We start from the raw sequence: 24,667 nt of genomic DNA, 5'->3' as shown, positions 1-24,667 counted from the left end.
CCAAAATCCAAATAAATATGTCAATAAATAAGACAATAAATAAATAAATAAATAAATAATCTTCCTTCCACAATCATGCCCCAAGGTCAAACCGAATTAGGGACTCCTACATGGCCTACAGTGCAAAATGTCACCCCAGGAAATATAACACGAAACCAAAGCTTCTGGAACTGTGAAGTTTTTGTTTCGATTTTGAGCGTTTGAAGGCTTTTGTTCGCAACGAACAAACTCTTCGAACTGTGTTAATTATTATCATTTGCACTTTACAACTATCCATCCCTCGATCCACACTGCTAACTATCGCGCATGTTTGTGTGCAGATTTTCTTGTTTTTACATACTCGTATTATTTTATCCCTACACCCAAGAGTTATCTCAACACTCACACATTGCACCTGTGCCTAGTGAAACCTATCGTCTTAACATATTAGCCTGACCGTGATGAAGTAGATGCGAATACGCTTCGCTTCTTTTTTTTTTTTTGCTTCGCTTCATAGAAGAAGTCTCGATGAAAGTTTGGAAAATCAAATGGACACAAGTGGCGAACTTTCCTTAGTTATGTACTGAGCTATTTACAGAGTAAGAAACATGTCCTTTGAGGTATGTGTCGATAGATCGTTGAGTGTTTTGCTGCTACTAACGCCCATCTGTTTTCTACTTTTTCTTCTTCTCCATGTTGATCGTACACTGGGAGTAGATTCGTTGGCAATCTCGCTGATCTTGACCGTCACGTGCTGCTTGAACGTATCGGTAGAATCGCACAACGGCCGCGTTCGTTGACGTGGGTTTCTGAAGCTCGGATGCGTCTCTGCAAAAGGAAATGAGTAAATTTAGAAGAAAAAAAAATAAATTTGAGTGTGCAACTCAAGATATAAAATAAAATAACTCTCCCCTAAATGGAAAGTAATGCTGAATAATGGAAATAATTGTCTGACTTCATCTTAGAAAGCTGCTCTGCTATTGCATACTTTCAGGCGTTATATAGTCGACATTAAATTCAAATGTCGACATAATTGGTTTCGTACTGTATTTCGTCCGGTGATAAATTTTTATTAGTCCTTAATTACTCATTAACAAATTTTGATTAGAGAACTTGTCCAATTACAATTAGTTTGAAGCGTCTGAAGTATCTAAACATTCTGTAGAAAATAAGTTGTTTCGAAAAATATAACCAAAAATCTACTTCAGTTTACTGTTATGTACTTAATCGAAATTAATTCGTACATTTCCCTGGATCAAGCACTCTTCAAAAATAATGCTAATCATTCTCATTACTTCCCATTTTGTCACCAATGAACTCGATTACGTTCATGATCTTTTACACTTATGAAATGCTGCATGATACACACGCATTACGAACAAGCAATGCCTTTATCCATTACCCTTCGGCGTTATATGCCAGCTAGCTTTACCAATCCAATCTACTCCCCTGCGTTGACAGCTATGATAAACACAGGGTTTTAAGGGCGCCTAACAATAGAGAGCGAGCCGTCAAATAGTGCGCCGTTAGCGAAGATACTATGCTGCAGGTATTGCGGTTAGACGCCCGATCCCTACAGCGTGGCTCCATCGCTGCAAAGCCAAGCATTGATTTCACCGGTCAGCGAAGCATGACCAAGTATGTGTGTAATTTTCTTTGCGCCGCTGGAAACGGCCTGCTTCACGTGTCACGGTCTCGGTCACCCTACCCTTGCCACTTTCGCCGGCACCGGGAATGGTGGTGCTTCGGTGAAAGAAAGGGCGTACAAATCGCGCTTCAAAACATGGCATCAGATATTTCTTTCTATTGCGAATCATCATTTTCTTACTTTCAACAACACTTGTGGTTGTGTGGAAGCGTGCAGGGATGTGCTTTTGCTGTGGAGCAGTGGTACGCAACGTTACAATGCACGTGCAATCAAATTGTGTGACGGACGGCAAGGTCAACAGAACAACAATTCTTTCAATGTTCCGAATGCTACAAAAGGTCCAAGGAAGTATCTTTTGCGCTACGCTTCTTAACTTATCATAAAATTGAATTGTTGGCATATAATGCTAACAAATTTCACCGAAACTCCTTCTCACATAAACAGATTTGAAGTCTAACTTGTCTCTAACGATATACTCCACCAGTAGCGGAAAAGGTCAACTAGGGCGAACAATTAATGGCGCACTTTCGGGGACGCCAATTAGCCAACATATTTGCATGTGACCTCATTTTCGATTTCTAACCCTTCGCAGAGCTGCTTTTTCTTGGACTTATTTGTCCTCCGTAAAAACTTTACGACGATGAATTCAGGGAGAGGTACATTGCGAGTGATAATCATGGTCTCCGGCCATTAAATCCAACGGATGTAGCCAAGTTGTTTTTGTTTATTCATTTACTTTCAGTAGCAGTTCAGTTGACTTAAAACGCGAATTAAATCGCTAACAGATATGATGACTCAGTTAATCAGGAAAGTGAAGGGAAAATTGGCATCAAATGAAGATGAAAAGAAGATAAGAAATTGAGTTAACAATCGTTGGACAAAGTTAAATTAAGTACCATTATATTCTCTGTCAAATGGTATCGAAATAGATGAGTTGGCGATCCTTGAATGGATCCACATAAAAGGAAAACAGAAACAAAAGACACATTGGGTGTGTTTCTAAAAGACATAAAGAGACATTGGCTTCATATATCTTCACAGTTAATAACGCAAAATATAAGCATTAATCATCAACTGTTTTTCAAACTACCAATTAACACTTAATGCACTAACTTCAAATAGCAATCAACTTCAATTCAATCTGTACCGCAAACAATCCATTTTCATGACGTATTGCCAAGCACTACAGATAACTGTGGCGGCATTATCGTTCCCGGAGAAAGTACATTATCGCTCACTGCCCATTCTGGAAATTGCAAAATGCACCCATTATCTACTGCTGATGTTCGCAAATCGCTACGCTAAGCTCTGTTCCTCTGTCTAACACCATCGCTCCGGAGCAGAGAAGTTCATCGTAACAACACATCCACTCTATCCTAATAAAAGTACTTTAGCGCAGATGAAACTCATCAACTTCAGCACATCAAACATCCTCAGCCCCAGCCAACTCCTAACCGAACCTGTTCGGCCACTGGTTCCCGTTAGGACAGCACTAATTGCGCCCACCTTACGAGTGCGACCCTCGTCAATTCGCTTTCGTTTTCCAGCTGCCGGAATGCTGGACCAACTGCTTCCGTCTCGAGCCGTGGCAACCGGGTTCACTCGTTTCCCCAGGAGGTTGTGTGCGGCCACTGACCTGTTAATTAATCTATTCTCGAAAACGAAAACGAAACCAACAGCATCGCGGCGCTACAAGTGAAGCGCCGGCAGTTTGCCAGCCCGATAACGCACACGTAACACGTGTGAAAGCTTCCCATACACACGAGCACAGTATTGATCAAACATGCTCCCGGTTCAACAATCTGCCGGGGGTTTGGGTTGTGGCATATTCTCATGCTTCAGTGGTGGGATCTATGGTCCCACGCCAGAAACAAGCCAGCATCATGACCGTGAAGCCGCCACGATATGAGCATGATGATGGTAATGATGGAGATGACGATAATGCTAATACATGATCGTTATGCGTACGCTAATCTGACGTGTGCCACGGTCTGATCTTCACCTTCGTAACCTTCGCAGTGGTCTCTCCCACAGTAAGATGCCGGGTGATTATTCTTGAGAGTTTTGTTAGTCATTTATATTGGATTTTAAAAACTTGATTCAAATGATACACATCTTACCTGCTGAGTTCCGCTGAAACGTAGTTGCTGTGTGGACTGTACTTTACAGGACTCTTGTACATGCTGCATACGAGCCGCTCCCGACAACTTTCGTCCACAATTCCGAGCGAATTGAACACCTTGTCTAGCCGCTGCAAAATGGGACTGTAGAACGGATCGACCGGTCGCGGTGTGACGCCCTCCTGAACGTAGGCCTGCTGGTTCACGATCGCTTGCTGTTTGGCAATCAGCTTCTGCTCCTGCGCTATCCTGTACGCTTCCTGGCGCTGTGCTTCACGTATCTGAAAAACGAAACTGACCTTAGTGAAAGTCCTGAAAATGGAAATATTTTCCTACACGGGGTGAGGTCGCAGATCACAAATTGCCAATCTATGTGCTAATGCAATTATCGCCCTCAGTCGATACAGCACACTGCCGTACACATGATCGTCAACGACCTCCTCATCGACGATTCGTATGTGTGATTGGCATGCGCTTAGGTTGATCAGCGGCTTATTAGCAAACACGCATCGACCGCGGCGTCGATATTGTTTCCAGCGCGCTAGAAAGTATGTCGTACTGGCTTGTTGCGCTTGATCGAAAGTATGTTCACGAGCGTTGTCTACAAGGCGCGTGCCCATGCTCAAGATGTTTGGAATGCGTTTGCGTACGAAATGGTGGTACGATCACCATCATACCACCGGAAGCAACCATGAATCGAGGCCGTGCGTGTAAACAAATGATCGGACAGTGGAATGGGTCAGCGGTGCGAACATCAGCACCATCATCGCTGACCTTCATCGGAGTGGAAGGAATATGATTGCTAATTATTGTTCCATTTAATGGGTGACGGTTAAATGACACTGCGGGTAATGATTAGTCTTCGGGAAACTAATCTCCGTTTGATTGAGAAATAAGGCAAACTGTGCGCACGAGACAATCGAAAGTGCTACTTTTCTGACACACTTTGCGTTAATAATGGGTTCATATAAACGGTTTCAAACAATTGAAACTTTTAATATAATAATTACTTGAAAGGATCGTATGGATCAGTTGACACATTTTATTTTAAATTTTACTCCTCGCTTTTTTCTATTCCTCAAATTTCTATGAATGAATCCTGGAGAAAATCACTTATTCATTGCCTAACTAATAAAAGTTGGCAGAATAAAATCCACCGTGCGTTTGCTTAATAAAATATCCTAATTGTTGAAAATACTTGCCTCACACGCTTCAACTTTTCTATGATTGAGTTTATTTTATGCTCTAAAAACAAGTATGATTTTTATGTACTCCTTTAATTAACAGTTTCATAATAACTAGAGCTAGATCAATTTGTTTTTGTTTCCCACATGTATGGTTGGTGGAAAAGCATACAAATAGCTGACCATTTTCACCACATTTGAAACAATTACCTTCAGAAGATTGCGATCACTTGGAAAGACACGAAAATTTTAGATAAGCACAAAAAACACAATTGAATGTCACTGCCAAAGGAAAACAAACAACAAACCTCTTGCAAAATTATTTTCCTACAGCGAACCCCTACACAATCTAAAATCTACGCTTTCCATCGGTTAATCATAATCCATTTCAGCTGCCATTTTTCTTTTCTCCACCTTCCCATTTCCATCCGAATGTGACTGGCAAATGTGACTTATGCAGATTGTGCATGCCATTTGCACTTTAATCATCAACATCACCGGCAATGCAGTTTACAATGCACTTGCAACACTTTCACTGCACGGCCCGCTCCACTGTTTTTCACTACGAAATGACAACGCTTAGTGTTTGTGTGTGCTGTGTATTGTGCCTCAATTTTTTCGAATGGATTTTATAATGCCCGGTGTTTTTGTTCCATCCATTCCGTCGTGACATGTGACTCATAATTGGCTGCCGTCGTTCGACTCCCGACACCCGCAACGGGATGGAACAATCTCTTCACATCCGCTTGCAGCACGGAGAAAACGATACACTTGTGACCGTTAAAGACGGCGCATTAAGGTGCAATACTTACAATCTGTTCTTCTGCCGATAGCGTCGGGCCCGAGGGTGCTGACACGTACTGAGCCGCTATCGAGGTGGCCGCCCCGGTTGGTATACGTTTTTGGGCGGATGACGTGTATCCCGGCGGTCCGTATACGGGCTTCGGACTGTTAATCCTACGTGCGGTCGAAAGCAATAACAGAAAGACATGACAAAACAGGACAATAAAAAAAAAGTCGTTTGAGATGGAAAATGATAGTTGGAAAATTAAGATCTTCCTTTCGGCGATCGTCGTGAGAGATGCGCACGGGACTGGAGTTTCGGGCTGGGGCGAAATTGTTTGTGAAGAGAAACAGCTGTTGGGGTAGTAACGGCTTGAGGCCGATACATTGGAACGGATTTCATTGAGCAATGTGATAAGACGAACATCGAATGCTATGCTACAACATGCTGCGAAAGTTGAACGTGTTTTAGTGCGCTACATCATGTGGCGTTGGTTTGGTTCTGAATCCGAATACTAATTTAGTAACAGCAGCAGATGTGGATGCATGTTTAGGTGAAATGTGGAATGTTTGTTTCCCCCATGCTTCTCTTCCTAGTTCGCACGTTCACCAAGTGCTTGGATGTTAGTCATGGAACATGTAATTAGTGTCTCGGATGATCGATTTAGGAGGGTTGGATTTTTTGCCGTTTGGTTTGATTTTAGTCACAAATGGATTGCATGGATGATCAGATGGTGTTAATCACGTGCATAAAGGGAAAAGAACAAGGACCGACCGGGCTTTTCTTTTTTTTTTTTTTTTTGGGAGGAGTGAATCGTTTTTCGCGGAACATGAGTTGGAGCATGGTTATTGTTTTGGGAGGAGATTTTCAGGATGGTAGATGTGCTCGGCATAAATATCGTTTTATGCCTGCCAGCCCTGTTAGCCTAGCGCAAAACCTACCTGCTGGCGGCGTGCTGCGTGAGTGGATTTACATTGTAGCTGCCACTGCCGCCGACGGCACCATTGGGGGAGGTGGGCGGCGAGGTGAAGTATGGCGATGATTGTGGTGCTGATGTATTTGTGCTTTCGCCCAAACCCCATGCTTTGATATCGTTCAAGTCATCGTACTTTGGCTTGAACGATGTGTCTACGTACGAGTTTCTATCGCTAATGAACCTGCGTTCAAAGAAGGTTTTGTTTGGTTGGGTTGTAGGCTCGTTCGCTCTATGATCATGTTTGATGTTTTCGGTGTTACGTTATGAGTTACAGATGTGTGCTACAGATAATGATATCAAACACCCGAACCGGCCACCCTGCTAACGGGCTCGCTAACCTAAAGCTTCCACCAATTACCAATGACCGATTTGTTATCGCACTGCCACTAGTTTGACCCAAAACCCCTACTACTACCACTACTTAACCAATACTACTAGCAAGATGATGTGCAGATGGAACCGAAAAATGAGAACTACAGATGAGGGAGCTTAATTTTGATACAAATTGACAAAAGGAAAGCTAGGATAGGGTGGGAATGCCATCGAGCGACTAGACGGACCGGCGCAAAGCTAGATACGGTTATCTCAGCTCCGGAAAGACATTGTACCAGAGCGAACTATAAAATAAAGTAAAAAAAAAACAACAAAGCCGAACACGGTATGAATCACGTAGAAAAGTATTTATGGAAAAAAATACGCTGGAATCATTAGTTGTGCTCCGAAGCTATTAGAGGCAAAGCACGCGTATACATTTCGTGTGGAAAAGAGCCTAACCCTAAAACAAAGACTTCCGATAGTGGGGTAAGAGTGAAAGAGAGAGCAAGAAAGAGAAACTGTTTTTTTTTTGCGGAAATGGTGAAAAATGCTGAAACTTATGAGTTAGATAAGCTGTCACAGTTAATATTTTCTTTTGTGATTTTTGGATTTTCGCTAGGCCATTTCACAGTAAAGCATAGAGCAGAGTATAGAGTAAGAGATTTCAAGTTTTCAATCAAATTTTCGCAAGGCTACAGGGAAAAGAATCAACTTTTAAAGTGCAAGTCATTTTTTGTCAATGTGCATCAAGTTGTAAGTATCTATGGATGCTAATTACACGAAACCCTTATCATTACATGCACCCCTTAAAGAATACACCTCCACTACTATGCCCCCAACGCCTTCTACGTAATATATTGCTTCCATAAAGCATACTCACTCTGAGCCCAAACCAGGAGCGGTAAATTCGTAGTTCACTTCCGGCTGATAGTGTGTGTGCGGTGGAACGGGAGCTCCGTGTAAAAATTCCGACGGGTGGCCTCGAGGCGGCTTCGTATAGATCAACTCAGGCAGTGCATGATCATGTGGATGGAACTGAAAATAGCGAAACGAGAAAATGGCAGATGCAGCTGCGGATGAGCTTCCAAATTGGGTTTCCTTTAAATAAATAAAAAAAACGGACTTTCGGGTGTTTCCCTCTCTCGTGACGCACGTGGTCAGGTTCGTTGGGCTTATCTGTGCAATCAAGCTGCTTCGCAACGGGAAGCGCCCTACGTACACTCATCTTGTGACCTATTAAACTGCGTATTGAAGATCCTCCTTCAATATGAACTTACGAGGAGAAACTTCCCCCGAAATAAAAGCACCCGCAGATTCATGTGGAGATTGTATCTCCCGTGGTGCGAACGATGCTCCACAACGCCGGAACCAACATAACCTCCAAACGGTGGCGCACTAAAGCGTGCTGCGCTTCGAAAGGGTGAAGAAAAAACATAAGCCTGCGCTTTGGTGTGCAAGGCGCGAAATGGTGAACGATTGTGATCGTAAAACTGTCTACCATGGGTGCCGGCATGAAAACATACACACGCACATTCCAAAACAAGCAGCAAGTGTGTACGTGGTTCAACAAACTCTTGACCGAATTTTGTGGTACGATTTGGGTGCCCGTTTCGTGTTTGGTACGTTTTGTGGCCGGTGTTTTCGACGGGTGCACCGCTCGCCAGGTCAGCGCCAGTGGCCAGACCGGGAATGGGTTTTAATGGGCGGAAGATTATACAATAATTGAGCCACGAACGCACTTGGATGGCACTGCTGACCGATATAGTACGGCTAGGCGCCAAAAGTACGCAGTCGGCCAGAAGTCGGCCGCAAACGAGCCAATTTGTGGGTCAGCTTACCGTGTGCAGATGGTTGATATGGTGCTGATGATGGTGGAAGTTTGGCTTGTGGTAGGACGCATGATAGTACGAGCACAGCTTGAATATGTGCGATAAGGCCGGGAACAGGAACAGCAGGAACTTGAGCACCAGCTTCTTGGCCGTACCGACACCGACCATCAGCGGGAGCAACCACATCACCTTAATCTTGATGATCTTGATGATTAGCACTATCGCTAGGAACGCTAGCAGTAGCTTATTCTGAAAGAATTTCTCTGCAACGAACATACAGATTGTCAAAAATTAGTTATTCTCTACGTTAACACTATTGACAAACACTTACTGATCTTCTTGAACAGGATCCTCGGTGTGCCGTGGCCGCGTGCCTCCGCCAGCTCGGTGCGCGGTACAAACTCCAGCTTCGCGATCATCCCATTACCCTCGATCGCTCGTGGTTGGATGCGGAAGATTGCACCATCGAACATCACCTCTGGCATCTGGATGCTGACGTCGTGCGTTAGCATGAACTTGAGGCTTTTGTCGCGCAGCGCCGTAGTGACTTCTTCAATCGGTGACGTCGGCTCGAACGCTGTGAAATCGAAACAAGCGGACAAACTTTAGGTTGGGAATTTACTATCGTTCGCCGGGGATGATGCCGTCGTCGGGCTGTACGATATCCGGCCCAGAAGTGAAAGTTGAAGATGTCGTATGTATGTGTGTGTTTGTGTGTAGCGTCACCGAAATTCGATTCATTCGCCAGGTCCACACTTTGTCGGTGTTTATCCACCACCAGCAATGTTCGCCGATGGTTGGATGGATCTTCGCACGAGGCGTAAGTGTCGGCCAATCGATACCAACCGGTCCGGCATGAACAATTTCTTGTATGCAGTTTCACTTACTATCTACGAGGGGAAACTCGCAGATGGTAAATATGACAAATTTTTTATCAACGTTTTTTGTTGGGTGGAGTGTTCAAGAAGGTTTGAAATGAAGCGAGTAAATGTCGTAAAAATCCAAGATTTTCAATTTCAAGAATATCTAGCCTATTAGTTTATTATTACTTACAAATTAAGGATCATTCAAATATTATACGCATTTAGCCCTTTCAGCTTAATTAGTGTTTTATTATTTATGTGTTTTTTTTTTCTTTTTGAAAAGATTAGACGACATAGAGTCGTCGTACTAAAATAAATAAAATAAATTATGTTTGTAATTGAATCAACTTTGTCTCATAAATTTTAAGTTTGGCAATTCTATTCAGAGCGACCTCAACTTAGAACCAGATTTTACTCGTTACTTTTATCTTGAGTAGCTATATTAATACAAAATACTATAAACAAGTTAGGGAAACAAAGCATGTCGATAATTTTATAAATCAAATCATGTTCAAGTATTTCGTCCTTCTCGAATTTTTCTTATCAATCAGTAAGGACTTCCTTTTTCTTGGCTTACTATTTCTAGCTACTAAGTCATGCCGGCCATCAAATGCCGGCTTACTAGACTTATGGATACCACGTATTTGGAAAATTAGTCTACAGTACGGGGGTACGGTCCGTCTACATGGGATTTGAACTTTGGTCCAGTCGTTTGTAGACCGGTGACGCTGGTCTCAGGTCATATCTTTAAAACCTATTCATGAAAAAATATCATACCTTAAAATTCAACTATTGTACCACCTCTTTAAGCCTTACCCAATGACCTTTGCTATGTTCTTATACTGCGTGCGCTACTTTGCGAACATAACCTACAAACCGGTTTTAATTCCTTGTCTTGGTTAAATTATCTCTTCCAGCAAACATCATATAAATGCCCGAAGATCAACATTAAGTTTCACAATTAAAGCTGCTTTTGTTCGCCACTTGCCATTCGTGTGCAAACCGAAATATGTCGCTTGCAAGTAGGTCAGTCTAATTTTTGGCTAACTTTTACCCAAAACCAAACTTGAATGCTAGAAATCTTCCAACCTTTGCTGCTTTTGTACAGCTAAACGTTTTCTCTTGATAACATACTGCTGTGTAATACTTCAATTTGCTTCAAGTGCACCATCAGTCTGAAGAGTTGCTGTTTGATAGCCATTTCACAGCCTGAAATGAAATTGTTCCCCATCACAAACTTAATCGAAAAGAAAAAGGGCTCCCCGGGTTTCGAGGCTAAATGTGTCAATTTCGATTTTACACCGACAAATCTCGTACGAGATGCGAAACACCGCCCAACGAGTGTCCAATTTCTCCCGACCGTAAATGCCCCTTCCTCTCAGCCCGGAAACCACCGAGCGTGGTCGAGATCACCATAAAAATTGCTACCTTCCTTTCTACCACAATTGAGCGACCACTGACAGATTTTTGGTCAATTTTCCTTTCGCCAGCGTTGGCAACTGTGTTGGAAAAGTCGCGTGCCCCACGCGGTACATGAAGGGTTTCTGGTGTTGTTTTGTTTTCCCTATCGCTGACTGGGAATGTAAAATGGGATCCCATCAGCGTTAAGAGTGCGTCAACGGCTTACCTACAAAAGCAAATGATGAAATTTGTTCACACAAATCGCCATTCAAAAACACTTGATTGCTTCTCTCTTTGACCGGCGTTGGCCGCCAAACGCTGCTGCTGCGGTTTGTTTTGATTTTATTTAACTTTCTTCCGTTCGTAATCCCACAAGTAGTCACGTCTCGTCACCGAAAATACTTCCCTTCGCTTTGGCTGTGATTCAAAAGTGTCGAGCTTTGAGTTTCACTTTTCATAGCTCGGCACAACGTAGTCACAGCCATGATGCAAATCTTCCCGGTAAGGGCTTTTATCGTACCTAGCCCAACCTACAGGAAGATATCGTTAGGCACTTGGTATGCTTTTCCTGATATTATCAGGGCTAATAATAGTGGTTCGTTCCTACGATACGATTGCAAATGAGCTCACAGCGAAGAAGAAGCGAAAACGCATCTTCTTCAATACAGGTCAAAGAGACGACACCCAAGGGCGTCTTCCGGGGATTTGCCGGACAGCCACTTTCATTCCTTCCAGCACCGTTACGAATCATCCAGGAAGGGATCGATTATGAGAAGTTTCTTACACCGACGCCTCCATTTATTCGTGTTCCACCACCACACGTTGAGCGCGGTGTTGAATGGAAAGTGCATCTCATTTGCCATTCCCGCGTCCAACCGTTTGCCTTCCTAGCATTCCTTTGCTCATGATGTATGCAATCGATGCTACGAAGGAAGAAGAAACCAGTCAAGGCTTTAATGCTTCATCGAAATCTGTGTTACTGGTGCTGGTGTACGGCGCACGTTTTGCGTTTGCCTCACAACGCATCGGGCGGTGCACGACTTCCGACGCAACGGTGCGTGTCTGAAACCGGTTCTACCTAACCAACGACCTCCAGGAAGGGCAAATAAACGGGATGCAGGGACTCCGCAAAGACTGGACCGCTCGTGCAATTTCGCTTTCCATGCGCACTCTTTGGAGGCTCTTTTTTTTTGCCCCACACCGCCAACAAGTGCAAGTGTAACATCACTCTCAAGACTTGTTGGCGAGGGTTTGAGGGTTGAGCTCCCTCGACATACATAAATCAGGTCTGGCCAGCCTTCCTCATCGAATCGAAAGTAACCCACACACTCGCACACACTTTCGTTTGGCCGGGATGAGAAAATGATTAGCTTCCTAATTGGGATGAGAGCCTGAGAGGTGATCTTGATCAGGTCAGTCTGGTCGATGAAATGACAGTGCACACCTAAGTCCTCGTTTGACGCTCGACTAATCTATTGAAAGTTCCTCTGTTCCTCTTCGTTTCGGACCGGAACCAGCCGTCTATCATTATCAGCGTGCAGTCAGATGATTGCTTGCAACAAAATGATCCACTCAGGAAAATGGTTGGTATTCTGGTACAAGAGGACACTCAAAATGGGAACGATCCATTTAAAGTGAGGGATGGAGAGCATCGTAGAGCAATCTTTTGTCTATGATGGACTGCAGTTATCATACAGGTAAGCTGAACATGGGGAGGACTTCGAAGATCACAATGAATTAAGACAGGGGAAAAAGAATTGAATTGCATACACGAGCTAATACTATTAGCATTTCGACGATTTGTAACATGACCATGACACTTGGACAAGATATTGACAGAGTTCTTTGGTAGCAAGTCTCCTATGATATTAGAAGGATTATATTAGGATATGTTCAAAATAGTATCATACAACAAAATGATGCAAATCTATCAATACTTCTAAATTCAAATACACTGTTGAACCACTCAATTGCTTGCAATCAAAACGTTGTTTCTTTAACTTTTTATAATGATCACCTAAACAATGCTTGAAATACGCTCCACAACTTTATGAACAACTCATCTCAAACATAAAAAACCACGCAGTCACAAACCTGTTATCTAATTTTAATCCCCAAAGAAAGTCGGACAGTCCCGAGAGCTAAACATCAAACCGCTCGTAGTTAGACATAATGCCACCGTACTTAACCATGTATCGTTTGGAAACACCAACTGACCCGAGAGGTTCCTTCAACTTTAACGACTACACATGCATATGGCACGCGAACGATACGCACGTGCGTGTACCGAGTCATAAACGGAAGTTAAGCGCTCATTACAAGAGGCGTGATTTACGCTTGTCACAGATAACACTCCACACACTAAAGCAACTGGATGCAATGGGTCATCTAGACATTTTACTTACCACTGCGAGCGTCCGGGATTTCATTTTCATTGTCCTCCTCCCCATCGCTAGCTTCGTTTGCTTCACGCGTGTACTTGGTGAAATCGACCCGATTCCGTAGGAACTGCACGCGGTTCGTAAAGTTGACGTTCTCCACATCCAGCTGTTCTCCCAGGAAGCTGTACACGTTCTTCTGTATGCAGGCGAACGTTGGCTTACGCATACAGTCCGCAATCAGCGCATCCCACAGACGGTTGCCGGTGGAGAACATTGGTTGACTACTGGCACGACCGCTGCTGGAGTTACTTAGCGGCAATTCAGTCACACTGGTGGCGTTCACAATAGTGGGCTCCGTTGTTGCACTAACACTCGTGCACAATACCGCCACAGTTAACGCTAGCAGTGCAAATGCACCCGACTCTACCAACTGTCGTCTCCGGTTGTTCGTGTTGGTGTGTCCACCATTGCCACCAAACATTCCGCAGCTACCGATATTGCCGGGCGCTGCCGGTATGTCACTGTACACACTTTGTTTCATGGTAGTAACGCTTCTTCAGGAACTGATTCTTGTCCTTTTCCACCTTACCCTACTGTTCACCGGGTTCTTCTGTTCACTCGCTACAGGCACTGAGCACTAAACCCGCTTGTCAGACCATAGCAATCCTTCCAGGATTGTACAACTGCAAAAAAGAGGACACCGGAAAACGTAATCTATCAGTACCGCGAGTGCAGAAAGTGAACGTTGCCAGCTGATGTCGCGAGTCCGACTAAACCTGTTCCAGCCCGTTCGCCGCTAGAAAAGATAAGCGCCTAGTGGAGGTTTTCCACGAATCCGAAGGGCGTAGGATGAACTGAACTGATCTCCAAAGAAGATGTCTCGGTATGTTTGAGTGTCATCCGATTTCTCTATTCACTAGTGTGGAGGTAGCTTTCAACCATTGTGGCGAAAGACAGCATCGTTCTGGCCGATGACCCATGCGTACGTGATGATAAGACACGCCCGATCTGTCCATATATTACCATGGCATGTCATGTTGCTCCCGCTTTGTGTCCCAAAATTCGAAAGTTGATCATGCACTCTCCACACTTCGAAACGTTTTTTCCTTGCCCAAAACAGATCGTGTATCCGTTCGTGCCGTTCGTACATTTAAATGCGTCTCGGATATGGTAGACCCTTCGTTCCGCATCGATTACTTTAATCTAGGTAAACCAAGTAATACAACAAGCCATCCCACTACAATGCAACCACGTTTCAAATGTGCGTGTAATGCAACTGTCAAAGGGTAAATTACTAATTTGTCATACACAATGTTTTGCCTATCTTTCGTGTACTGACTGTTCACCTGTTTTTTGATCATCGATCATTTCACTTTTCCGAGAATTGACATGCAACCTAACTCAACTAACCGATTCAGCGACCTGCAGGCTGACCGACATTCAAACAGCGCAAACAGAGCATAGGACCACGCGATTTTGGGTAGACTTGACAATGAAATTCTTAGCTCTAGTTTTAAGCTCCATTTTCTTCTCTTCACAATTTCTTCCGTCCGAGAAATTAGTCCAGACTTATTTCGCTGCAAACTTTTTTATTGATAAATAATTGTACGGCCCAGTAATGACCGATCTCACATTAGCTACACGCTAGAAATTGTGGATCGTTTTCAATTGTATTTTCAGCAGTAAAATAACCCCCCCCCCCCCCCCCCAATCACCCATGTCCCTAATTGCAGGGTGTTCCCTTTCAAAACGGCTTTTTTCTTCGCCAAGAGTAATTTCTATTTCAAACCACCACCGAAAATAAAAACACATGTTTCCTTCTTCCTCCGCGGTGGCTGTGTCAGCCATCGCGGCAGCAGCGGCCATGGGTGCATTGCTAATTTTCGTCGTTTGCGAAAGCGGTCGAAGTGTGTGCACTTCCTTTTCTATTTATTTCCACTTAGAAAAGTGAAACCGATGCGGCACCGGTCCGGGAAGACTCTTGAATGGGGATCGCGCACTACGTCGATCTTTCAACGGCTGGGGAGAAACTCTGCCAGTCGGTAAATAGCGGTCCAGCTAGGTACGTATAGGAAAGATTCCTATCTTTCCGTTGTGATGACTCTTTGCCGGTAGATGATGGAAACGTCACTGTGTTGAAGGTAGGCTGAGGCGATGAAAAGCTCGCCAGGAAAGAGGTAATTTTCCTTGTTTGCCAAGATGCCGGACGATGCCAATTCGCTGCGAGACATGTTTAATCAATCGGTAATCGAATTGGTCAGCAATTTTAAACAACACTTTTCGAGCAATTTCTCAATCATTCCCGTGTCGAAAGCACGCGATCGATCGCAACTATTAGAGCGATCGGATAGAGCAGATACCCTATCGAAACTATAATAAGCGCACAAAATGGTACACGCCTCGTTTTCAGCACACGCAAGACATTCCCTAATGCTCGTCCCGCCAATTGGTCCGTTTGCATTAATGGACTAATCAATTAATCAGAATCGTCTCCGTCTGCACGCCTGGGTGCAGGGAAATCGAGTGACGATCATATTGCGTATCATTAATATTCACCTACTTCCCTACTAACAAAACACCGGCAACAGCATCGACTGTGCGCTTTTTCCACCGTCCGTGTTGCAACTTACATCATGCGCTGATCGCGGCCACGAGGGTGATAATGACCGCTGGTGGCCGTGAATGAGAAAGCTTTTTCCACCTCACTGCAATCTTTGGCGCGCGGCAGAAGCGCAATTAATGTATGAGTGGCTTCCGACGGCTTTGCAGCCAGCGCGCGTGCAATTGCTCGCCTGGTAGTATGCTTTTACAAACGATTTAAACAATCGTACTGCCCCAAAGCCTTCCATTGCTGTTGGCGCTAGCAAATATTCAAAATTTGAGCTAGTGGGAGGCATATAAAGCGTAAGGCGATCATGCTCCGAGACGGTGAAGTAACATTTTCCACACAACGAAGTTTTCCACGCCGATGTTGTGTGTCTCTCGATCGTGCGCTCTCTTGCAGTCCATGTTTGGTTTGTATCTTTCTATTGCAAGTTAGTTAGTATTAGTTTTCCCATATCACGCACTGTTTAGCGCCTCACTGCTATCACGCTGGACACGATCGTTTGATCTTTTTTTAAAAGCTGTTAGTGTTTTGTGCTATAAAAGCAGTACCTTTCATTCCATGTTGCACACCGTCAGCGTTTGGTACATGATCAACAAGGTACAAACTATGATATTCCTGCCCTGCAATTGAAAACCTTCAATAGCACCACCGTTTTTCATTCCAAACCGGTGATGGTACCCAACTATCGACTAGGTGCAGACCATACATGTGTCTTATCTATTCACTACAAAAAAAAAACACGTAATCTCGATATGCTTCAAGCCGATCCGTACGATGCTTTCTCCTTTGATCTTTCCTATGACTGATGCGTTACGGTATTTCTTAGCCAAGCTTTCATGGAATATACCGCACAACACTAGCGGATTCTGGTTTTTCGACTGCTAGGTTTTGGCAACAAATAATTTCGCACATTATAATATTCAATTCCACAACATTAGGCATGCCAATAATTAAAGAACTGTTCGATGGAAAGCTTTCATTAGTCAATCTTGCGATTTTATTTCATATGTTTCTGCTACTTTTCACACCTTATCGATTGTTTGGCCGGTAAGTGAAGGAGTTAGCATCATAAAGCCGACATTTCAAGGCATGTAGATTTGATCAGTGTACGGCAACAGCGTCACAAATAATATCAATTCTTCGATGAACAATTTTAAAACATTTAAAAAATGGTATCATCGTGGCATCACCGTAGAAACCTGTTGCTTACCTTTTGAGGGCTTGTTTCAATTTTCCCAGAATCTTTTTTTTGTTATCTACCGCAATTCATTGGAACGGTCCAATATCCGCGGCATTCTTCGCCACAAAAGGCATTCCGGTAGAATTAAAATGCAATTACTTTCTACATATCATGACTTTGCACGAACCATCCAACAGCCGAATCCCGTTCTGAAGCTAAATGGATAAGCTCCCTTAAATAGCTTAGCCATAGTTAGCTAGCCGAAAAAACTCCCATCGTGGAAAAAAAATCAACTCCAAGTGAGAAAACATATCGATGATGGGCTAATGCATATTAACGATACTACCTCCGATAGAGCAAATTCTTGCCCCTGATCTTGTGCACCAAAACCACAAAAAAAAAAAACAAGCATGAATCCAGCGGTGATTTACCGCTAAAAATTCAGAGCAGCCCCTCGACCGCCATCGCACCGGTCCAGAGCAGCCACAACAAAAAAATTAAACGCTCGACTCGATGATAAACTATTAGCGGCTGTTAGGTGGGTCAAGATGATCGAAACATTCTGCTACCCCTCTGCGTCGGAATTCTCCCCTGAGGAAACGGAAGTACAATAACCTGCCAAAGCGTTAAGCGTCAAAAACGCTTATTTATCGTGGCCAAGAAGTAAGAACACAAAACGGAAGCTACGGAGTCGTTAATTGGTACATTCGCTGCCTCATTGTACATTAGCGCAGCTGAAGAATAAAAACTCGATTGCGCATAATTTGAACGTTTTTTCGGTTAGCTTCGTGTTTTGTTCCTCTTCTACCGGCATGGGCTTATCATTCCAGGTCCAGGTTGCGCCAATCTATCTGCTGATCAGGGTCAGTGGAGTATGTCTTTTCCATTTTTACGAGTACCCGGACCTACTCCGAAACATTGCCTTCCCGTGTGTCAATTTGGGTAAGTAGGTTAGCGTCGACCATTGAACGGTTGGTGCGTGATAAAATTGCTCAAGCAATTGGTAAAAATCGATCTAAATGGTTCGATTACGCAGTTTGATTCTGTTGAACGTTCTTCATCAGCGATGATTTGCAGAGGATGACGATAAAGAGGAGATAAAGACAGCAAAGCTTCTCGGGTCGGTTACAATTTCGAGTCAAAATGGTTCACTTTTTGGTTCATGCTTTGATGAGAAGTTCACTCCAGACAGATCACTTTGGAGCAATTCTGTGATCAGCATGATTTGGAACCATTCCTTGTATATTTGAATTTGAAGTTTAAAGATACTTTGGGTAAAGCTCTTCTAGATCGTCTAATTCACTCAAGAAAACTGTAAGGGGAAAGTGTTGTTATGATAATATCTCCCTCATTGCTATCTGAACCCATGCATAAGATATGGACCACCTTCTCATCGCGTACCGGTAGGTGCTCTCTTTCCAAAAATCCTATTCCGAAAGGTTATCCCAATACAAAGACGCTACGTTCGACTACGCACGCACGCGCGCACTCCACGCAGTACCGTTTGTCTTGTCCCTTCTCAACACATTCCGTTAGCTTGAGTCGCTTATCAACCCCAACCGTTTGGGGGGTGAATTAATTAAACCATTGGCGCGGACTCCGTAGCAGCACAATCACACAAACACTGCCGGACCGAGTCAGCGTGGCAGTGTCGGAAATCGGTCAACAGAAAAATATTCATCCATGCTTCCCCACCAGCGCCAACCATCTTGTTTCGCGCCCACTAGGTCCGTTCCGCTTGTCATCCACCCAAATACGATTTCTTCCTTTTTCCGTATCCCGGCTCGAACTGGAGACGATTCTCTCATATGGAAACAGGCTGTTTATGACATTGTAAATACCGTTCTCTTTTTCCGTTCTCTCGGATGACTTGTTGTCAACGAAAAACCACCACTCACTCAGTTTGTCTTCTTGCTGCTGTTCAAACGGAACACTTTCTTGTTCTTAAATTATCATGTCGAACGTCGAAAGCAGAATGCCGAAATATTAGCAAACCAAACAGATTCCATGCCTTTTCGCGTCAGACGTTTCTTTACGTTTCTGGTACAACATTTTCTTGAAAGTCGTCCAGACTGCTTTCTGGCAAACAAATTCATCAGCACTTAGGGGGAGGAGGGAGCGGTTGGGTGGGATGCGATCGGTCACTCTCACCCTGACCCACCTGTGCACCGAAACGGACGGTGTGATCTGTGTCAGCAATGCTTATCCAATCGGATCGATTACCAAAGTTCACCAAAACCGAAACTAGCGTATTGCTGAGTGAGCACTCATCATCCCACCCTTTACACCCTCTAGATCAACATTGTCCCGACCCGGTAAGTGTACCTTTATCCACTTAGAGCGCACTAATTAATCACCGTGTAAACACACACTCTCTTCTACTTGCACTCGGCTACTAGCGCAACACTCAACAAAACCGCAGCTCCGTCGATCGCTCTCTTGCTCACTGTTTCACTACTAGACGCTACGCAGCGATATCCCAACGACGAACCTCAGTCACTGCGAAGGCACACCGGAATGGGAAAGCAGTGAAAGTTTCCTGCCACTACTCACGTACACATGTAAAAATATGATGGAGGGGGGGGGGAATACGTCTGTAGGTCTTGTTTAGAGTAAGGCGAACCGCCAGATGATTCTCACGACCGAAACACCTCCAGACTGAGCAAACGTTGGCTTGCGTACTACGCCAGCAACACACAACAATCGTACGCGTCCTCAGTGGCGCGCTGTCTCGAACAAACTGAGCCGGTTTCCGGTTCGTGGCGAGTGTTTTATCAACTTTCTTTCTCACCTCACCGTTTGCTCACTGGCTTTGCAGCCGGTTTTTCGGTGGCTGCGTCCATCACGGTACGCTCGGTAGTTTTTTTTTATCGTGCAGATATTCGCCTGAGATGAGCCGGATGGGGTTGGAAGATTCATCAAGCAGCTCACCTACATTTCCCCAAGGGGTGAATGAGAAATGGTCGTCTCAGTGTGTCGTGAGATGAGCAAAATAAGGGAGACTGGGCATTCATAGAGTGTACAATGGATATTATTGATTTTATGAACAAGAAAATTTGAATAAATTATAGATTTGATTGCTCTTGAACAAATATTAGCAAAAGAAAAAATTTTTGTTCGAAAATTTTAAATTATTTGTCTCACCTATTTTTGTCTATTTTATGCATTTATTTGAGGCACCATGTATTTTACACACAGTAACTCACACGGAAATCTTAAAAGTTGCTCGACTTTGAGTGCGATTTTTTAACCCAAAGGATAGATAATCACAATTATTTTTCACTGAGCTTTTATAGCGCCATACTATTAACCATTTATTTAAAAAAAACTGATTGAAAATCGGCTACCAAATAGTCGCAGTAAACAAAGCCATGTACATAGCATGATTTTCGCAAGCCTAACTGAAAACCGGACAGTATTATTTTGTAGCAGTGCCGTGTGAAATTAATGAAAAATCATTTTGCATAGCAGCCCTGTGTATCCTATATCTATATCTTTGAGGTTTAGTTTTTACTTTAAAAGTCAACGTAATATGTTACTCTGCAAAAAAGTCAATATTAATGAAGCTCTATCATTGATTGTAACTTTAAATAAAATCTAAACCAGAAAAGCATTAGAAGTGGTACAAAAACAGTTTCTTTAATAGGAGAAAAAAGTATACCAGCGTAAGTATAAAACTATTGACATGACTTACGCAAGACGGTTGACCGACCGCAAGACCCACATGAAATTTAGATACTAGAGAAATCCAACACTAAAAATATAATTCGGTAGAAACGCACAGTGATTAAGGTGCTGAAAATGGTTGAAGAAGGAAATTATTTCTTATCCGACTTACTGATCAAATATTGCTGCTTCAATGTTTTTTTTTTTTAAATGATATACTACTGATAACTTAAAAAAAGACAATGTTTGGTACATTTGGGACCAATGCCTGCTATTAAGACTTTCTTAAAGAAGGCTTAAAGCTTAAGGACTTTGCTACGACGCCATTAGTGCAAACAAAATAAACATCGGAAATACGGTCTCAATATTAATTAAAATAATAAAGAATTGAACTCTTCGAACATTTATAATCATATCTTTACAACATGAACCTCTTACAAGCTTGGTTTAAGCGAGCACAACCGATCAACTGAAAAGTTCAGCAAAAAAAAATTTCCGCACTTATCTTAAACTAAACCAATTATTGTCATTTATGTAATAAATCACCCTTTCATAGTTGTAGATGCAATGTCAGTCTGTGTATGAGTTTTTAATTCAATCGTTTATTGAGCACAAAGCATTGAAATATTCCTGTATGCGAACTCAACATCTCAAACTCACATGCCTCACGATTCGTACGATCATACGACATGATGGGCTTAAGAACAAAAAAAGTAATTGCGCTCCGATCGGATATAGGTATGGTTTGTAGGTGAACTCTTTTCTAGCGTTTGCTTACTCCACATACGCGAAACAGGTAAGCCGTATCAATCTTGGCTGCTCGCAGTACAGTGAAAGTGCATCAAGCTGTTGTAAGTGTTTTATGCACTCTCATGCATTTAAACGATCAAATTTTACGAGACTAATTGCGCATTTTTCTAGGATATTCATGTTGACTATTTCTATTGTGAAGCTAGATCCTATCGTACAATGCCGTTCTAAAACTTGCAACGTTTGTTTATTTAGTTCACCATTCTATACAAACAAATGGATTGTTTTGTTTTAACCTTCCGTGACTTACCGTTCCGAAGTAATGCTCATTTGCCCATCCAAGTGCATCGAAATTTGTAATGAGTCCATTGTTTGTGCAAGAAGATTCAACAATTCGTGTTTAGGCTTCATAATAAACGCAATTCAATAATATTTGAGGGCAATTCGTGTGGGATAAACTAACCCGATTATTGCATAATGTTGCTTGCACAAAAAATGCATTTATCGAGCAATATTAGCAGGATTTATATTAAAAGAAGTTTTCAAGTATTGTTGTGTCTTCTTCCCTCGTCCAACAATCATGGTCAAGTTGATTGAAGTTGTTATGACAATAATTTCATGAGTATATTTAACTCTGTTTCTGTAAGGCGACTTTTAAAGCTGTAAATAAGCCAAAATTTGTTGTTTTTATTTTACTTTAAATAATCGGCACGGATTACATGCAGTCCACATGTCTATCAAAAGAATGATTTAATTATCAAAATTTACGGCGCTTTATTCTAGATTCCAATAAAAGATGCTGTTTAGACAAGTACTCCTAAAAGCTTATAGTATGATGACAGTTGCGTTATATAAACTAAAAATAAATAAATAATTTAAGAATACGTTTTGGCAGTAAAGAGACGATAGTTCCCTAGCACATAAAATAAATTACTTCGTATAAAGACCCCGAAAAATTCTAAAAGAGACTTGTCTGTAGTAAAGCTATTTTCAGAATAGTCATAGAGAGTGGCGTCTTATGCCTAGAAACTTAGTTTTTAGGCTTCTGTGCTGAGAAGGCAAGATCGTACGATCGACCATATCCGCCGTATCCTGTGTGACCGTGTCCCACCTCGTCGTGCTCGGAGTGCGAGTGTGAATACATCGGTTTGGCTACGATCTCGTACGTTGTCGACTTATGACCGCCACCGCCTCCGCTAGCCAGCGACTTCAGACCAACAATTGCAGCCAACATCAACGCCAGCAGACCCGTCATTAGTGCTTTGCCTGCGATCAATGCTAATGCTCCCAGGCCAACGGCCGCCAGCGTTCCTACAAGAAGCAACCGCATGTATTAGTGATCCATTCATAGGTATTACATTCGGATGAAGATGTGCCTGCAGCTGATACATACCCTTCATCATCATGGCACCGGCGATGAGTGTCTCAAGACCACCCTTCTTGCCCAGCTTTCCCTTGCGCCCAGCAAACACCTCACGTGCCTTATCGAACGCATCACCATCGACGAACTTCAGTCGCAGAGAGTGCGTCTGCAGATAATCATTCAGCTTGGTCAGCAAAAACTCGTCCAACCGTCGTTCTGGGTTCGTTGGGAAGATGCGCGTAACTTCGGCAATAATATCAGCCGTGCGGGTAATGTTCGCACCCGGATCACGAACAACACTAACACCTGCCATTAGATTGTACTCCTTTTGGTTGGTGACCCGCTCCAGGAAGGACACTAGCTCCAACTTCAAGCAGTTCACGCTGTACCGCTGATCACACATTTTCTTAGACGAGGAAAACACCGAACCACCACCGTTGCCTGCAATAGCTGCATGCGTTGTGCTTAGAAAACATGCCAAAACCACCACAAACGTCGTGCAAACGATAGCTGCTGAAGAACGCATTTTGAAGTTGGTAGATTACGCGGCTGGTAGGCACTACTTGTTTGCTCACAATTGACACCTGTTTCGGAAGTCGAACACTTGCTCACTGACGAAATTACCACCGCCGGCGCGAACTTTTATACGATCGCGCACTAGCCATCAATCGATCCCGGGTGTCTCTCCCGAATTTCCCTCCAAAGGGAGAACCGCAGAGATGAAAAATGATCCCCAAACCGGGACAAGGGGAAAGAAAAGCGAACGAAAAACTTACCAGTTGGCCCTAGATCGGTACCCTCCGTGGCAGCAAAACCCATGGTCGCATTATTCGCTGAGGTTTGTTTAACGCATGATTAGGTTTGCTGTGCGAACGCGTACCCCGCCAGAGACACCTGTTTCGTACCACCATCGTTTTGTTTGCTACTTGATCTTGGCCTTGCTACCGATGAAGAACCGATCGCAGCACGGAACAGCATGCTCTAAAGTGAGGTTCCGAGTGCGTGAAGGGGAAACTTTCTGTGGATGGTAATAAAGAGGTAATGATCGAGATTTTCGCGGTTCAATTAGATTTGTCGGTACGAAGTGAAAAGTTCCTCACACGCTTCACGTGCTTACAAATCCTCTCGGGTTTCTGGTGGGCTAAGGAACGAGAGACAAAACAAAAACGTCAACTCTCGAAAGAAAGGTACTGTTTGACGCGCTCTAACTGCAACCAGCTTCGGGACGCCAGTGCCGACACAAATTCGAGACAAATCCCCTTTCTGGTCACCAACCAAAGCAACGGATCGACCTTATTGGGTTAGTGAAGCGTACCGTAAAGATTTTCCCTTTCAATTGCGGGCATTCCCCCGAATGGATGTGGAGCAATGGTTGCAGTTTGTCGTTGGGCGCACGCATTTTGTCATTACACGATTATTAGTCAAATATTCTTCCGATTTGTTCGGCTAACTTTCACGCCAAGCTGTGCATTGGATACTTTTGCTAGGGTAATGATGACAATGATTGATATCCTTCGGGCTGTACGTATTCATTTTTGCCGTGGACATTTTTGTACGTGGACTTGGACAGTGGACTTGTTAGCACTGAAATGACGGACACTCGTCTTATCTTGTGTGGCT

General features: G+C 43.4%; 4 protein-coding genes across 5 annotated transcripts in view; 1 reads left to right on the top strand and 3 right to left on the bottom strand.

The window, feature by feature from the left end:
- LOC126565188 (zinc finger protein 845-like) overlaps positions 1-24,667 on the top strand; it is a 252,910-nt gene that overhangs the window by 25,160 nt on the left and 203,083 nt on the right. The gene's annotated exons all lie outside the window — the stretch shown is intronic.
- The window catches only part of LOC126557700 (T-complex protein 1 subunit zeta), a 315,666-nt gene that overhangs the window by 93,472 nt on the left and 197,527 nt on the right, over positions 1-24,667 (bottom strand). The window lies entirely within an intron of this gene.
- Positions 648-14,021, bottom strand: LOC126559774 (uncharacterized). Its single transcript, XM_050215948.1, has 8 exons — positions 13,505-14,021; positions 9,167-9,412; positions 8,845-9,098; positions 7,887-8,041; positions 6,657-6,872; positions 5,744-5,888; positions 3,748-4,028; positions 648-807 (listed from the first exon to the last, which is right to left on the bottom strand). Exons 1-8 carry the CDS (start codon positions 14,019-14,021, stop codon positions 654-656), a joined length of 1,968 nt encoding a protein of 655 aa, XP_050071905.1. The 3' UTR covers positions 648-653.
- Positions 22,715-23,696, bottom strand: LOC126565247 (uncharacterized). The gene is made up of 2 exons (XM_050222410.1): positions 23,078-23,696; positions 22,715-22,995 (listed from the first exon to the last, which is right to left on the bottom strand). Exons 1-2 carry the CDS (start codon positions 23,571-23,573, stop codon positions 22,715-22,717), a joined length of 777 nt encoding a protein of 258 aa, XP_050078367.1. The 5' UTR covers positions 23,574-23,696.

Source organism: Anopheles maculipalpis, chromosome 2RL, assembly GCF_943734695.1.
Source record: "Anopheles maculipalpis chromosome 2RL, idAnoMacuDA_375_x, whole genome shotgun sequence".
In the NCBI taxonomy this organism is placed as follows: Eukaryota; Metazoa; Arthropoda; class Insecta; order Diptera; family Culicidae; genus Anopheles; species Anopheles maculipalpis.
The sequence above is the reverse complement of the archived record's forward strand: the minus strand, read 5'-3'. Positions and strand labels throughout refer to the sequence as shown.